The sequence below is a fragment of the Haliaeetus albicilla genome, chromosome 4 (genome assembly GCF_947461875.1).
Source record: "Haliaeetus albicilla chromosome 4, bHalAlb1.1, whole genome shotgun sequence".
Classification (NCBI taxonomy): Eukaryota; Metazoa; Chordata; class Aves; order Accipitriformes; family Accipitridae; genus Haliaeetus; species Haliaeetus albicilla.
Genome location: NC_091486.1, coordinates 8,922,093 through 8,935,472, shown reverse-complemented (window position 1 = coordinate 8,935,472; position 13,380 = coordinate 8,922,093). Strand labels below are relative to the sequence as shown.

General features: G+C 38.4%; 1 protein-coding gene across 13 annotated transcripts in view; it reads right to left on the bottom strand.

Moving 5' to 3' along the window:
- The window catches only part of NCKAP5 (NCK associated protein 5), a 392,323-nt gene that overhangs the window by 194,559 nt on the left and 184,384 nt on the right, over positions 1-13,380 (bottom strand). For all 13 annotated transcript variants that reach the window (XM_069780847.1, XM_069780846.1, XM_069780848.1 and 10 more), the window contains one exon: positions 2,481-2,614. In XM_069780847.1, the coding sequence (XP_069636948.1) occupies positions 2,481-2,614 (134 nt within the window). The remainder of the gene's footprint in view (positions 1-2,480; positions 2,615-13,380) is intronic.

Here is a 13,380-nt window from a genome sequence, read left to right as displayed (position 1 = left end):
AGGAATAGGCAGCTTTCCTCCCCTGATTACAAAGGTCAATTTACAGGTTTCCACAAACTATTATGTTTCATTCTTTCAAAGATGCAGAGAAAATATTTTGAGATGCAAGGAAACATCCTCCAAATCACAGTTTAACCTGCTGCTCTACGTGTATATGTAGGAATGTCTATGTAAATCCACTCAGTTCAGGAATCAAACATAGTTAAAAGATTTATGCTATAATATATGTTCTTACTGTAGTCTATCTGCATCTGAAAGCCAGAACATTTAGGCCCAAAGTACTACTCTCTAGGATCTTCTGAAGTACTTCCAATTTGCTTGATTTTAACAACTCCTCCCATCACCACCTGTCTTGTCCCATTTAATTGTTCTCAAATTGAGAAAAAGGTCTCAAATCCTTCAACCAATACAGAATCTCTAAGCAGCACAAGACTATCCAGTTGCCAGTTTCATTATTTGCTCAAGCAGCATAAGAAAAAATATACTTGTTTAGGGAGAAAGTCTGTTTGTGTAAGCAAATATTTTAATATTCTACTAAACATAAGAAAAAATAACCTCTAATATTCATCATAACAAACATAATGTTTTAAAAGCAAATGAAGTATTTAAATAAGTAAGTGATGCATTCTCCTCCTAGCATCTGGTCTACACTAAAGTAAAATCATAGCCCAATGAAGCCAATAGCAGTTTTCGTCATTGGTAACAGCAGGGCCAACCAAGGTGCCATTAATGAAAAGTGATATTTAAGTTTGCCTTCAAACAGTATAGCTAACGTGCAGACAGCCTTAAGAAGAACATAATACTGATTTAGACGGCATTCACCTTTATCTAAATCAGAGGTACAAAAATAAAGAGACAAACAACTTCAATCCAAAGAACTTGCATCCCTCTGCTTCTTGATAGATCAGAACAAGCTAGACCGCAAATAGTAATGGAAGCAAAAGAATGGATTAATTTGAAGACAGTGGACTTCAGGGATCCTAACTAATAAAATAGTTACTCTTGTCAGAAACACTGTAGAAGTGAATCAGACTACCGCAGTTTCACAGAAATAATGAAGGGTTATCCTGAAACGATCTGAATATGCAACAGTTAAAATTTTACCAAGTTACTGGGCACGCTACTCTGGAGACTGGCTTCCCCTCACCCCTTCTTTTCTTAATCATGGCTCCATCATCTTCAAAGTTTATTTCAAAGGCTTCTAGTTATTGTAACAATAATACTGTTCTAAAATCAGGCCCTAAGGAAATTCTTCCATAAACAAAGATTAATATGTAATAGCGCAAAATAGTCTAACCAAGAATACTCATAGGGTGGATTTAATTTGTGCATATTACTCAGGGAGTCTCATCAGAATAAGTAAAAATTGAAACCAAAGACCATAGAACAAGAACAACAACAGAAAACTAAAAAGGAAATATCCTTAGCATTTTTAGCAAAAGAATTTCAGATTTATCTGAACACTTTGATAGTTTTTTAAAATCTGAAGAGCATTAATGGAGATTTTCCAAAAACAAAATAACAGATCAGAACAAATTTTATTATTGCTATTAACAGCTTTTGCAGCGTTGCCTAGAAACCCAATTTCAGATGAGAGGAGCAGCATGGCAGACACTGAGGAAAAAAACCCACAAAAAATGCCCAACACAGAAAACCCTAAAAACCCCAACAAAAATAACCAAGGAAAAAACCCACCCCACAAAAGCTTGTTTTCACCATATTAAACTGAACTTGAACTTTCCAACGATTCAGGGGCCTGAAGTAACGAGTTAATATTCAGTCTTGATGGAAAATATACAACATAAAATTCCATTGTCTCTTTTGATTTTGTTTTGATTGTTTTGTTTCTGTTCATGTGGCAAAAACAATAAAAAATCCAATTTGATGTACAAGATCTCATCATGCACCATGAAAACAATAAATAACTCAAATCCTTACTGTCATCATATGAATGAATAGTTTGTCTTAAATCCCAGTTCTAAGATGGCTCCCTTGTAAGTGGAGCTCTGTTCTAGAACGAAGCTCTTGTCCAGTCAATGCAGGAAGAGATTCGAAGCATGTCCAAGCAGGATGATTACCCAGCCGGTAAAAGGCATCACTTTTTTTTCCCTTTATTCCAATTGATCAAACCCATTCTTGTTGGTTAACAGAAACAAACACCAAATATTGACTTATCAATGACATGCACTTTTGAGCAGTGAAGACCTGTACTTAGAAAATTATTGGGAATTCTAACAAATGCAAAATCTCTAGAAATTAAAATTTTCACCACTACATAGAACGATGGTATAAGCCTTTTAAGTTTTACAGGATGCTAACAATCATTTAGCCAAAAGTCCATTATGTTTACAGAATTTAAGAGGGAGAGCAGTTTTTGCCTTAGATTCCATCCATTCAAGCTATCAACAGGTTTGATCAATCTTTTTGCACCAAAGTATGTTCTTCCCATATTTTGAACGTAGTTTACTTATGCAACATACCTGGAAAACTGTTCTTGCAGCCCACGCATCTGAGCTCTGCTACGCTCCGACTCCAGTGTCACCTCCCGTAATCTTTTTTCACTCTCAAGCCTTAAATGTCTTTCTTCCTCCAACTCATGTATCAGCTTCTCACGCTGAAAGACCATAAACAGTTATTTATTAATCATACACATAAGACATACTTTTAGCAAAAATTTAAGATTTAATTTGGGAAAAATCATCAAACAATCAAAATAATTACCCTAACTATCCAGTCCCATCATTTTTTTGTACAGCAATGTTACATAGAATAACAAACTGGAGAAGGAAAGCCTTTCAGAATACCCCCATCACACTGAGCTACTATTACTTGGCTCAGACTCACTGAAGTCAGCATATTAAAAAACAAACACCCACCCTCTCCTTCAAAGCTCTTTGTCTTCACCTCCACTCAAAATAAATGTAAAAAATTATATTTGAAATCTGTGATCCATCTTGCTTGAATGCAGACACGGGAAGCATGAAACAAGTCAAGAGGACAACTTGTCACCCATCCCTTAATGTTTCAATCTCACGAGCAGAGAAGGACCTTATTCTACAGCCACTGGTTTTCTTGTTTTGGATGAGAGGAGGATCCCTATCAATAGGACAGAGTCTATTTGAATCTATTTACTGAAATACTGTGACAAAGAATATGTTTTTAAAAACTGAGTACCAATCAAACAAATATGAGAGAAATAAAAATGTCATTAATTTTACTAATAGTTCTCAAAGGCAAATAGCATATGGTTGTTGCTAATTCTTAAAACACAGAACTAAAAAACCCAACCCACAACATACGGCGCTACCTGAATAAATCTACATATGTCATGGCCTAATTTCTTTTTAATAATTTTTTTTTTAAAGAAAGAACATCATATAAAAGGGTACCTAATGATTTCAAAACCCTGTTTTAAAAGTAGCTAAACCCAATTTAGGAGGAGCAGGGGAATGAACTGAAAAGTTATTAAAAAAGCTCTTGGAATTAAAAAATGTACATACAGCCTTTTGCATGTGACCCTGTTAAACAGAAATGAAATAAAATTAAATTTTTCCTTGTGCATTTAAATGAGATAATAAATCAATAAAAAAACCCAAGCAATTTATATGGTACTACATTATACTCCATCAGCGAAGGAGGTCCAATGTCAGTTGACTAAGAAAAGGTTAAGTCATTGTAAAGCTACAGTGGGTAGACCAACTATATGTTTTGAAAAATTTCTGTGCCCATGGTGCAATGCAATTTGTACCCTGTCAGACAGTCTGACATAGTTCCATTGCTGACCTAATTTTTCATGACATACCTGCAAAAATTTATCTAGAAATTATACATATGGTTTCATTAGAAAATAACAAAGGTATCTTAGTGTTAAACCATTAAATGGGGGAGACAGATTATTTGTACAAGTCTCACAGCTATAAATCTTACTGGATAATAATTTACAATAGCAGTAACCAAGAGACCAAAAATATGAACACTACCAAGTGGAAAACGGATCTTAAAGACAGAGATAAATAAGCAGATGCCACAAAGGGAGGCTGCAAAGGATTAAATGAAATATCTATATGCTTTTGAAAAAATAGGGGGAATTACTCAGAGAACAGAGGGCTTCTGTCTAGTTGGTCATATGTAATAACTGGAAAATGGAAAACTGCAAAACAAGAAACAAATTACTGGAAAATAAATACATTGTTCTAACTAAATTATCTAATTACTGTCCTTACTGTTACACAACCATGTTCTGCCATGTTTGGAGTAATCCTTGGTTTCTGCCAAACTAAGAAGAGCAGAGAGTGCTCAGCACCAGGCAGAAGATACATAGCAGCTGTACAGAGAGTATGGCTCACAAAGGATAACTCAGGCTAATGATACAGGAAGAATATTCAAAGCAGTTAGTATTTCTCTAGCTTAGATCCCATCAACACCAGCTTCAAAATTATACTGTTCGCATCTTCTCTTACAGAAGCATTTCACTGCTGCTAAAGAGACATCTAGAGCTTCCAGAGAGTCAGACAGTAGCAAGGGTAATGACATAAAAGAAATATATAGTTACCACCCAGAGCTTAAGACAAGCTTTCAGAAGATACTGGTGTCTACAGAAATTGGCCTTAAAACCCAATATGTAACTGGCCCTACAGTAACTGATAAGCCACCCTGGAGGAAAATCAGGTACTGCTATGAACCCCTGAGTGCCCAAGTTGACTCAAAGCACCAGCCTCTGCCTAAGCTACCTGATGCAGTAACAGCTTAACTATGATAATGGACTGACGACCAGAGACTTAGCCATGCCTTCAACACTCATTCAGCATCATTAATGCCACAATGATCTTATTCTGATACAGCAATTGCCTCTATATGTCTGCTATGCTGTCCACGTTCCGGTCCTCAGGTAAACCTTCTTTCTACATTAAGTACAAAGCCAGATCTCCACATGGGGGAGAGACAAAATGTGACATTTCAGAAAGCAGATGAGTAACCTGTTCTCCATCTTGCTGCCAGGATGTTCTGCAGGTTGCACACAGCTCCACTGACTGTCCTGCATGAGTGTGCTGTATCTACATGCATGGCCGTGCTGCTGCTAATCAAAAAACCACATTTTCTACTAGAGCATTGAATATACAGCAGAGATTCACAAATCCAAACTTTCCCCTAGAGGTCAAAGAGCTGTATGAGCTGTATAAGCTATTTCTATGTTTCATTTACCTCTTGCTGATAGGTCAGAGAATGCTGTTGCTACCATTTATTCCTTCTATTCATGTGGGGAAGTCTGTATTATCGTCCTACACAAAAAGATTAGCACATTCACATTTGGGGTTTTTTTTTAAGAAGAAGAAAGGACCTAGGAATTACCTTAAGAAAAGTACCCATAAACCAACAACAAATTCACATTACAAGAACAATAGTGTTACAGGAATGAAATGTCTAAACGTTAGGAACTTCTGGAATGAGTTAAATGTCCAATTCCAATTCAGCCACCTCATGGGCAAGCATTATGACAAAGTATTAGTTACATGAGCACATACCGTTGCTGTACAAAACTTACGCTCCTTTCAGGGTAAGGGATGAACAATGAACAAGTCACAAGGCTACAGGACCAGAAACAAAAGGACTAACCTATGGCCCTGAAATTCTGGGTTCTCTTCCCAGCTACCAAAAATTTCCTGTATGAATGGGGAGAAGACTGCCCACAGGATAGCTGCACAGCAATAACACCATCAGCCTTCATTTCTGTGCTTCTTCACAAGAATTTATTGGCAACCTTGAGGCTCTTCTGCCATTTCTTGCAGTAAGAAAGCAGATCTGCTTTCACCCAGATCACAGACATTAAATACTGTGGAGGGGGCGGCGGGGAAAGGAGTAAGAGACCACCCACACTTGGAAAGTTTTCAGTCTCCAGGACACAAAGCACTCATGTATACTACACACAGAAAGTAGCTCCCAGCAGTAGTGATCTTATCTACAAGAAAAGAGAACTACATTTTTCTTCAAACCCAGAAAAGCCATAATGAAGTGTCAGAAGAGACAAGTGAGCCTAAGTACAGAAAGGCCAGGATTAAACAGATTTATTTGTTTGTTTTGGTTTTTTTGGTTTTTTTTGTCTCCTGGAAGCAGGTAACATATCCCTGAATTTTCCAGAAATTTTGCATTGTCATAAACTCCTTCATAAGCTCCTCTGTGCTAACCTCACTTTATTCCTGTGCAAAATAAAGATGTGTGAAAGCAAATGAACTAGCCAGAAATGATTCAAGGTTTTATAGTGAATATAAGCTTACTGGAAAGGGATACAATTAGCATGCCATATGAAGAAAAGGTTAAATAAAACAAGAAAGTATCATATGAAATGCATCAGTATGTTTTAACACCAGGAAAATCACTGCCATCTTCCAATTAAGTTGTATGTGTTCCCAACTGCCAATTCCTCTTTCAATTGCAGCTTCTTCTCTCCATGAGCTCTGCTCAAAGTATTTTCCCCTGCTTCCTCTCCTTGCCTTCTGCAGCACAGCTATAACCTTCCCCTCTTAGAAGTATAACCCTTACTTCACTCTTGCTTCCCTTTTTCAGCCTTTCCAGATAGCCTGACTTTCATCACATCACCCTGTCAAATTTCTGGTAACTTTCCAAATATGCAAAAATTTTATGTGAACAAACTAGAGTGAAAGGCAGGGTTAGCAAACTCCAGCAATACTTTTGTGCAAGTACTGGAATATTTTAACATTTGAACAAATACTGTTTGCAATTACTTTTTCATGAACATTTCAGCAATCAAGTTTCACTAGCTGCTCATTATGCTCGTGAGCTAGCGTTTGCACTTCAGCAAGTTCCTTTTTGTGTAGCTGTAGAAATGTTCATGTCAAAATGTTTCTTTTCTCATCCAGTTAGGGACATGTACCACACATTAACTCATCTTCTCAAAGTTAAGGAAAGAATCCAATTTGAGATACTCATGATCAAAACAAAAAGCATGAAAACTATTTATGGCTAGACTGAAAATAGCAGATGTATTTGACAAAAAAATCTGAATCGCTCCTCAGCACTCCATGAAGAGACCAAGAGACAACACTTATTTTCAGAGTTACTGGTTAATAGCCGTGCTCTCGGTCTAAGGACTGACCAGTGCAGCCATGTGATGAGTGTCTCCTAAGAGGTGCTCAGCTGTTTATGTCTCCTTTAATTCCCTTGGGATGTGTTGCAAATGTCAGCACCTGGTTCTTTCATGTTCTACCGAACTGCAAAAGTCTCCTCTCTTGAGTGACCCCTGATGCTGTGACAGCCAGCGGAAAACACAGAAATGACAAAAGATGAAAGCGTACGTGGTGGGCAGTAGCCACGGGAGGCAGATGGCAGTGCATGGTGCTGTGGGGCCAGGAGATACGCAACGCGCCCTTCATTTCTGACCAGAGTTTGACACCTAGCAGGCAAAGTGAACGTGTAGCACCTTAAGGTTTTGTATAGAAAGGCTGCCTTCTTACCTCTTTTTCCTGTCTGGGCTATTTCACTGTCAACTTTAAATTTAGACATAGACCCCACTCAAGCCTTCCAAGTCAGGGACTTGCAGTTTAACTCCTTTACCTGTCATTGCAAATAAAATCAGCAGATGTCTCCTTTGAATGACGGGACCGACTCTGTGGCAATACCTTCTCAGAGAAGTACTCAGGGACTTCCCTCCACGAGGGTCAAGCATTTGACTAACTCAAGCAGATTTCTTATTCCAAACCCCTCAAGTCTCATCCCACCCTTTTTGCTGGACCTGCTTCTCTCCCCTCCTCAGTGCTGATGATCTTGTGCCCTCCCGTGTTAAAACTGCTTAGCTGACAGCTCATTCCTCCTTGCCTCTCCACCTAAAACCATTTTCCCCTGCCCCTCTGTAACGTGCCACCACAATAATCTTACTTTTTCTTAATGTCACTGGATCAGATGTACTGTGTGTCTGTGCCTGGGTGTTGGCGGCAGAGGGCTGCGGGAGCTCCTCTGTGAGGAGAGGCTGGGGCTGCCCGGTGCCAGACACAGCCGGTTCCAGCCGGTTCCGGCCGGCTGTGCCATGGTGCCACTACGGGGCACAGCTGAGCCCGTCAGCAATGCAGGTGGCCCTTCGGAAAGGGCAAAACGCCACGGAGGCGGTGAGGAGTGAGGAAAAAAGTGTGAGAAACAGCCCAGCGAGTGCCCGGGTCTGGGGAGGAGGAGAGGGAGGAGGCGCTCCCGGTGCTGGGGCGGGTGTTTCCCTGCCGCCCACGGAGGGACCATGGGAGACATTCCCTGAAGGACTGCCGCCTCCGGACAGCCCACGCTGGAGCTGGGGAAGGTCCGGCAGAGGGGGACTGTCATGGACTGACTTCAGCCTGCATCCCCATCCCCCTGTGCCGCTCAGCGAGGGAAGGTGGGGAATCAAACTCCCCAAACTGCACTTTGTAAAGTGTTGTTTTAAATTTGTCTTTTTTTTCATTATCCAAACCTATTTTAATAGGCAAGAAATTAAATTAATCTTCCCCAAGCCGAGTTCGTTTTGCCTGTGAGGGTACATGGTAAGCGATCTCCATGTCTTTCATCTTGACACATGAGCTTTTTCATCTTATTTTCTCTCCCAGTCCTGTTGAGGAGCGGGAGTGAGAGAGCGGCTGAGTGGGCACCTGGCATCTGGCCAAGGTCAAGCCACCACACCAGAGTATTTGATTTTTAATCTTTTATTTTATTTTTAATCTTTTATTTTATTTTTCAGATAAAAATCATACTACTCCTTCCATCAATAATATTATCTACATGTTAAACAAAAATGTAGCTGTGCATCAAGATTTAAAACTACAGGTAACTGCAAGTGAAAAATTAAAGGGATTCAGTATACACACACCATGCATACAATACAGGGTGTTGCTATTCATAAGGGAGTCAGTCCAACATCTACATAGGAACAGGTCCCTCCTTTTTCTGTTTAGCTTATATTTGAGTCTTAGGAAAAGTAATTCTTAAGACCAGCTAGGTATAACTGGACTGATTAGTTCAAATATCACAAATGTCTTAAAAGGGGCACAGATGTAATCTCATCTTTAAGGTTACCTTGTAAGTAGTGAAAAGGGCTACTGTTTAAATAGAAATAAGATTCTTCTGTATTCTTGAATTCGTTCTTTGCTTCCCCAGTGCATCGTAAGAAGGGTTTTACTATGGTACTACTAATTATGCTAACATGGGAGCGCTATTTTGTCAAAAAAGTCTACATGAGAATATTTAACACAGGCCTAACGTTGCTCAAAATCAGGCTAGTAACCTTCACATTAATTTTTTAACAACTATTTTAAAGCATTTGCTAAAGAGGGTCACAATTTCTGTGTAATTAATATTGATTTCAAACAGATACTTTGCAAGGAATTTAAATGAGGGGAAGAAAAGAATACGAATTTTTTTGTTTACAGTTTGAAGTACCGTTAAGTCATTCCTAACCTAAAATGAGTATTCATGTAAGTTTTAATGCATTTTCTGATGATATGCATCTGATACCTCAACATGAAAGTCATAATTTAATAGAATCATAGCCTGGTCTGTAACACAACATCCTACGAGCCAGAGAGAATCAACTGGCCACAAAAGTAGACACCACCACCACCACAAAAGTAGACAACAACTATGACAGAATTAAGCAAACAAACAGCAACTACTAGAAGCATATTAAAATCAGTTTTTCTAGCAAGTCAACACCCAAGACTATTATGAATAAATATGCATATTCAAAGTACTCAAAACAACTATTTTATCACCCTCGTACACCACTTTTGAAAGACTGCTGCAGGCAGGAGACACAGAACAGCCTGGTATAAGGGATGAGAGAGGGATGGTGAAACAGTTCCATTTTTCAATAATTAATTATGAAATATTAATTGAAATAGAAACTGGCATTTGCAACTTCGTCTCCCAGTTGATTACTTTAACAAAGTAACTCATTTTTTCCGATGCAATGAATATTTAATTCCCCCAACATAATGCATGGTGATCAAATGGCATTTGTTCAAGTGCCACAGAGTATACCTGAGCCCCAGCTGCTCATGGCCCAAGCTGTTGGTTAAAGGGAAGTCTATGTTACAGATATTTTGTGAGAGCTTGTGTTTGGGTCCTACAAAATAACCAGGTCAAGGAGTCTGAGGTGGTTCACCCTCATCTGTCTTACACAGAAGGTGGGTGAAATCTCTTTGCTGTGGTGACCTCCACAGGCAGATGGACCTGCTTGTCGCCCTCCTGCAAAGCCTGGGGCTCCCACATGAAGCAGGAGTCCTCCGTCCAAACACCCCCTGTGCAACCTGGTCCCAAATCCAGCACAGGAGACTACAGCCCACTGTCTGTCTGAACTTATTTCACTCACAGATGACAGAAAAGAAATGTGATTACAAGAACAGAGAGCAGATATCATTTTTTATTTCATCATAAATTGCACCAGGTATTGTATTTTCGTTCAAATTAAAATGAGTCAAACTTCAGAGTGTCCTTTGTTTGCTCCTCATCGATCGCTGTTAAACCAAATGTTTCTCATTCTGTAATCAATACTTCTCTGCAAAAATAAACCAAGGCACTGACAAACAACTTTGCAGCACATTGCAGCGTTCCTTGTAGTGGACTTTGACAGCATGAAAAAACACTACCCCAAAGAGTGGGGAAAAAAGAAGCGCATTGCTTATTGTGCTTATTACAATTTTTACAGGCTGCTTACAGCTGAATCATTTTACTGTAACAAGACTTTATTAAATTAGCCAGCTATTGAAACCAGAGCTTTCTGACAGTGGCAGTTAATATGCCTTTGTCCCCCCGTTACTGTTTCCAGCTATACTGGGAATACTGAGAAATACCCTTAAACACTCAAAGCTTTCCCAGGGATGAAGTTATAGGTGTTTTTAAAGCACAGTGAAGCATTAAGGTATAAACAGTAATAACTTAAGCACTTGGAGGGTTCATGGAGGGAGAGGTAGCTTTATTTCCACATCTCTTCAAAGTAAGAAAGTTAAGGGTGAAGTTGTGTGGCTGCTTTGTAATCAAAATGAATTACCCTTTCACCTGATACAGATTTGTACTACAGAGGCTAAAGAAGAAATGTTCTTGATTTATATTAGGCCTCAACTTTTTTCCCCAATTATTTTATGATGTAATCATTTTTCCTAAACTTATTCCTGCTAAAGCTCTGCAACAGCAAGATATAAATAGTATAAAAAGCAGTATCCTAATTTTAGGCTGGTATCTTCTCGCTTTTTTATTCCAGTAAGAAAAAATGATGGATCTTAAGAACAGGATTCTGCTCCCAAAATGACAGGCTGCCCGAATAAACCAGGAAAATCTAACTGACACTAAAGAATTTGTATTAGCATTTTCTAAAACTGCCTTGAAAACAGTTAAAGTAAATAATTTGAAGCAAATAATTTATTTTCCACTATGAAATTTTAATATGCTAATACATCTCTCTCTTTGGCCTCGTATCAGACTAGCACATGTATCCCATGACTACCAGATGTAAACGTCAAGCTTTGCTTGGCTCTAAGATGAACAGCAAGATGGGAAAGGTTTATTATTATTAGTGATATTTTAGTGACAGTAGTTTACACACTTTATATTCTTGGGTGATAACGCTGCTCCAGAGCAATTCAAGTAGATTAGAAACTCTTTCTTGGTGTAGTTACTCCTGAATAAAATAAGATGCTAGCTTTCATTGTGCACTAGCTCAAAATTGCCACCATGTGGCAGGACAGCAACTTAATTTAGCATTATTTATACTGCACTGATATGGTTTTAATTGCATCTGTACGACAGAATAACTGCTGTGCTGAAGCTCCTTTATCATTGCAAGCCTACAATTAATCTGAATTAGGCAGGCTATTACACGAGCAGTACTGTATATATAGTTGGAGTTGTGACAACATTTATTTTACAGAAAAAAAATAATTAAATAATTCATAAAACCTTTCTGCACAGAGCTACATCGCTAGAAGCACTGTCTGCCCATCGCTTTCAACAGCTATGGTGTATGGCCAGCCCTCTGAAAGGGAGCTCTTACTGCCCAACAGCTCTTTAACTCTGTGAAACACGCTATGACAGGCCACACAAAATTGGAGTCACCTTTAAAAAAAATTAAATACCCCTAAATCCCACTCATAGTCTTCCAGAAACTTATAAACTGAAGTCAACTATGTGGACCCCTTTTAGCACCTTTCCTGGAGACACACCTATAGACACAGTAGTTATACACAAGCCACGACAGCAACGTAAGTGCCGGCATGCTTTCTGCAGATGAAACATCTGCATCCCCAGTAGCTGTCATCCCCTCAGCTTCTTAAAGGTCATCTCTGTATTGTATTTTCAATCTTGAATGAAGGCAAGCAATACGTATTTTGATAATCCTGCCTCCCTAATAAAACAATTGCCATTCATTCAAATTCACAATTGACAGCCCAATCTCAAAGACTTGTATTGAGCTTCAGTTCTCAGCATAATTAATTTTTCCATTTTAGACATTATTTCCTTATAGGGGGGAGTGGTGTAGAGAGAATACTCTCAGTGAACTTGAAAGTCCCACATAGTCACATCATAGATTTTTTTTTAAGTATTAATCTTAAAACGATAACGCTTTTTAAAAATGAATTTGCAAATGTAATTGAGCTTCTAATAGCTTCTACAGACAGTAATTAAAGAAATCTCATTTCTCTAAATTAAACATAATGAAATGTTTTTCAAGATCAAATAAAAACTTGTAAACAATATCGACAGACATAATTTGCATGAATACCTAGTATTCAGAAGCATGAGGAAAAAACCTCTGTCAATAGCAAAATGAGAAACAGTGGAATTAATAACTAATACGTAATTTTTTTTTTTCCCTGAAACATCTTAGATCATAATGGCTAATTATGATTCCAAGCCCTTTGCTACACGTTTTTTTTGTAAGGTCACTTGCATTATATTAAGATGTCTAACCAAGCATACAGGTGTTTGTTTGTTTTTTACACCAGGTATATACAAACTTTTCTTATTAGAAACAACGTTTATAACCAATGTAACTTGTTTACAATGAACCTTTATGAATTCAGTTGCATACAAGCAAAAATCCTCAGTCTGTGCCAGTTTCTTTCCCACTTGTTTGATTCAAGGAAATTTATAATAATGGCGTTGGAACCATAAAACAGCACAAAAGAGTGTGTGTAGACAACAACTTGCAACAGCCAACCCACCTGGGCCAGCAAAGTGTCAATTATTTGATTCACCTACAATTTTCTCTCAGATCTGCAATTCTTGAACACTTCCTAAAAGGCTATCAATGTAGCAATGTATGAAACACAGAAGGTAAGACTGTCTGGCAAAACAAAAGCTCCCGGTGACAAAATACTACTGGGGTTTTGCAATTTCAGTTTTTCGTCAGAA